The following is a 3,627-nucleotide window of genomic DNA, read 5'->3' as shown; positions in this document are numbered from 1 at the left end:
ATGTTTTATACATTTCATTTAATGTACCTCCTATGGACTCGAGGTAGAAGTGTGGAACGCTATATGACGTTATCATTAATGGAGATAAAAAGACTGTCTCCCAAAACAATATTGTGCCGGGTTCTCAGCTAACAAAGACATCCCTGTGTTGCATATAACGTTACCTATAATAATACTTTCATAATAAGGTCATCTCCGAACTTGTCCTGAAATTTATCTAAGAAGTCGCAGAAGCGTTTATATTAAGTCCGTACGAGGTCCGTATTTACATTTTTATATAGCCATACCCTCCAGTGTGGAGAATCCAAATAAATAAATAAATACGCAGCCGTACGCACGACATGCACCTCATACCCATTTTAATCATTTTGTGTCAGTTTTACGAAGGCAGGCAATACGCGCAGTACGGTCCAGCATGTGTACCTAAAACTGACAGAGCACGATTGAAATGCGTATAAGGTGCGTATTGTGCGCACGACGGCGTATGAAAAAATGTCAATACGGACCTCTTGCGAACTTTAGGTTCACGCTCGAGTGACTACAACCTAAGCAAATGTGTCAAGTTTTAATCTCTTGTTTGAGATTAATTATGACCATGAATATCTTATTCTGAAAATGAAGTTGGAAATATCGTTTTCCAGCCCACCCGTGTCTGTGAGGTGACCAGTGGCGGTCCCACCCTGAGGTTTCTCCTCTCCAAACACCATGGCGGCAAACTGGATCGGGTAGATGCCTGCTTCAATCAGCGAGCCTACTGCCAGGGATCTAGAGAGCGCAGACGCAAGAATGACTGTGTTTAAATCGTAAATGTAGAACGGATATGACGTGCAGAGGATTGTTTGCATTCCATGATAAAGAATAACACATTGGAGTTTTCTTGTACACAACCAGTGAGTGCTGCATACGTTTCAATGTCTATCAGACGTCTTCTTGCTCATGTGGTGAAAAAACAATCCCAAATATAGCAATGACATATCCTATGTTAGTAGTACCAACCAGATGAAATAATGTTCACATAAATACAATATGAAAACACTTTAACATGACCACACACACACACACACACACATACACACTTATGTTTATAGATCTCTCCAAGGCGTTTGATACGCTGGATCATAATATTCTACTCCAAAAGCTGTTTTGCTATGGCATACAGGGGGGTGCTCTGGATTGGTTTACGTCTTACCTGTCTAGTAGGCAGCATTGCACTGCCGTTGATGGATCTACCTCTGATTTTCATCCAATGCAATATGGAGTACCCCAAGGCTCAATATTGGGACCGCTCTTGTTCTTGATCTATGTTAATGATATGCCAAATTGCGCCCAATTCTGTAATATATCAATGTATGCAGACGATACCGTCATCTACTATTGTAGCAAGGATGTCAGTAGCATTCAAGAAAACCTTCAGAATGATCTTAATACTCTTTCACAGTGGTTTATGGCAAATTCATTATCAGTGAACAGTGGAAAGTGCAAGTTTATGCTCATTGGTACGGACAAAAGGCTTAACAGTTGCAAAAGCCCAAACCTGTCCATCAATGGGGCAGCTGTAACTGAATGTAAGATGTACAAATACCTTGGAGTGCTGATTGACCGTAATTTAAACTGGAAGTGCCAAGTTAATGCCATTTTGTGCAAACTCAGGCGATCACTTAGCATTTTAAAGCACGTCCGCACTTTTGTTTCAACGCCTACCCTGTTAACTTTGTACAATTCCATATGTCTGCCACATATTATGTACGCTTGTACTGTCTGGGACTCTGCGCCAGAACGGGAGCTGGAGAAACTTCAACGGATGCAGAACCGAGCCGGCAAGTTGATTCTACGTGCCCCATATCTAACTCCATCGGCGGAAGTTCACTCACGTCTGGGATGGAAGGATGTGAAGTCGCTACACAAGCACCACAAAGCCCTACTGGTATACAAGGCCTTGAACAATAAGTTACCACCCTACATACGTCGTATGTTCACCTTTTGCAGGGACAGATCAGTCAGGACCACCAGACGTAGTGCTTCCGATCTTCTAGTAGTACCTAAGCCAGTGAGAGAGGTCTACAGACGATCACTAGCTTACTCTGGTTCACTTCTCTGGAATTCACTAGTACCGGAAGCCAGAGCTGCAACCTCAATCTCTAGTTTCAAAAGACTAGTGACACGGTAGCGATCCACGAACGAGTATGGAATCAACGAGCTAATGATTATTATTTGTTTACATTATTATTATTCTTTCATTTATGTATGTATGTATTTAGAATTCCTTTATTTTCTGTATGATCAATAGGAATTTTGTGTCAATATGTATATTATTAGGTGACCCCTCACCTCCTCCATGTATGCTCGACCTCCACGAAAAGCGGCCTAGTAGGCCGATGGAGTATCTATCGAGTCAAAATAAAGGCACAAACAAAACAAACACACACGCGCACACACATACACACACACACACATGCACAAATACATACACTATTTGGGCTCGGATAATCATGAAATCTAATCTTCACATGGATGTTAAATCGTAAATAAAAGTATTGTTAGAGCAGCATCCTCACGACTGACCTGTTTCGAAGTCTCGGGACACCATCGAAGTTGATTCCGAGGGAAGCTGTGACAATTCTCACCTCTCCAAGCTCACCCGAGCGGAGGATCTCTCGGACTTTCTCATACACAGGGAAGAAACGGCTCCAAATAGCCTATTAGTAAGCAAAAATAACAGAAATGTCATCGTCTGCTTTTAACATATTTTATATTTTTGCCCAAGTCTATACCTAGAATAAATATTTTGGAAGAAATGGCTTTGGTCCTTTGGATGATTTGAGTTTTAAGTTTATTCCGTATATCCTTATTGTGACAAACTAAACTTTACTGAACTTTTGCGAACACAGATCAACTTTATGCTTAGATATGTTCATATTTAATCAATCTTTGCTCGATACATTAATTGACATACTATTTTCTAATGAAATGTGTATTGCAAATGCCCCCCCCCCCATATTTGATTTATCTTATTTGCTGAAAGGTGGCCAACTTAAGCGGCTTCTAAGATTTGCTTTATGTTTGTTTTTTTAACAAATCTTTGAAGTACATGACATTTTGTACTGCACATGCATATCCTCATGATATATGTAATCATGTTTGTACCGTTTACCTCCATGAAGAAAAGGTTCTTCTCCTTGGCGAGACTGATCATCTGTTGCACCTCTCGGGAGTCGGTAGACTTCGGCTTCTCACACAGCACAGGCTTCCCTGACTGGAGCATCATGGTAGCTACTGTTGCATGCTGGGGTTCTTTTACACCAATGTACACTACATCTGTGGTAAAATTATAAACGGTAATAACATATATAACGCCTTCTATTCTGAAACACTGATGCAATTTGTAATGAAATAAAAGTAATGTAATAAGTTGAAGATTTGCCCAAAAAGTTTCACTTCTTTCGTTATATGTCTGGACCTGTCTGCCTTTCTCTGAACCATCTCTCTCTTCCTACCCCTCTCTCCTTCAATCTCTATGTGTCTGTCTCACTCGGTACTTCTGTCTATATGCCTCTTTCACTATGTTTTTTACTGTCTCCCCCTGTTTGCGTGTGTCTCTGTACAATCTTTTCTGTCTCTATTTCGGTA

General features: G+C 40.7%; 1 protein-coding gene across 1 annotated transcript in view; it reads right to left on the bottom strand.

Annotated features, from left to right (window-relative positions):
- The window catches only part of LOC118420636 (trans-1,2-dihydrobenzene-1,2-diol dehydrogenase-like), a 5,144-nt gene extending 1,830 nt beyond the window's left edge, over positions 1-3,314 (bottom strand). Inside the window, exons 1-3 of the mRNA XM_035827500.1 lie at positions 3,152-3,314; positions 2,563-2,696; positions 647-765 (exon numbers count right to left, since the gene is read on the bottom strand). Of these exons, the coding sequence (XP_035683393.1) occupies positions 647-765; positions 2,563-2,696; positions 3,152-3,265 (367 nt within the window). The 5' untranslated portion in view covers positions 3,266-3,314. The remainder of the gene's footprint in view (positions 1-646; positions 766-2,562; positions 2,697-3,151) is intronic.
- Between the last annotated feature and the right edge of the window lie 313 nt (positions 3,315-3,627).

The sequence above is a fragment of the Branchiostoma floridae genome, chromosome 8, assembly GCF_000003815.2.
Source record: "Branchiostoma floridae strain S238N-H82 chromosome 8, Bfl_VNyyK, whole genome shotgun sequence".
Lineage (NCBI taxonomy): Eukaryota > Metazoa > Chordata > Leptocardii > Amphioxiformes > Branchiostomatidae > Branchiostoma > Branchiostoma floridae.
The sequence above is the reverse complement of the archived record's forward strand: the minus strand, read 5'-3'. Positions and strand labels throughout refer to the sequence as shown.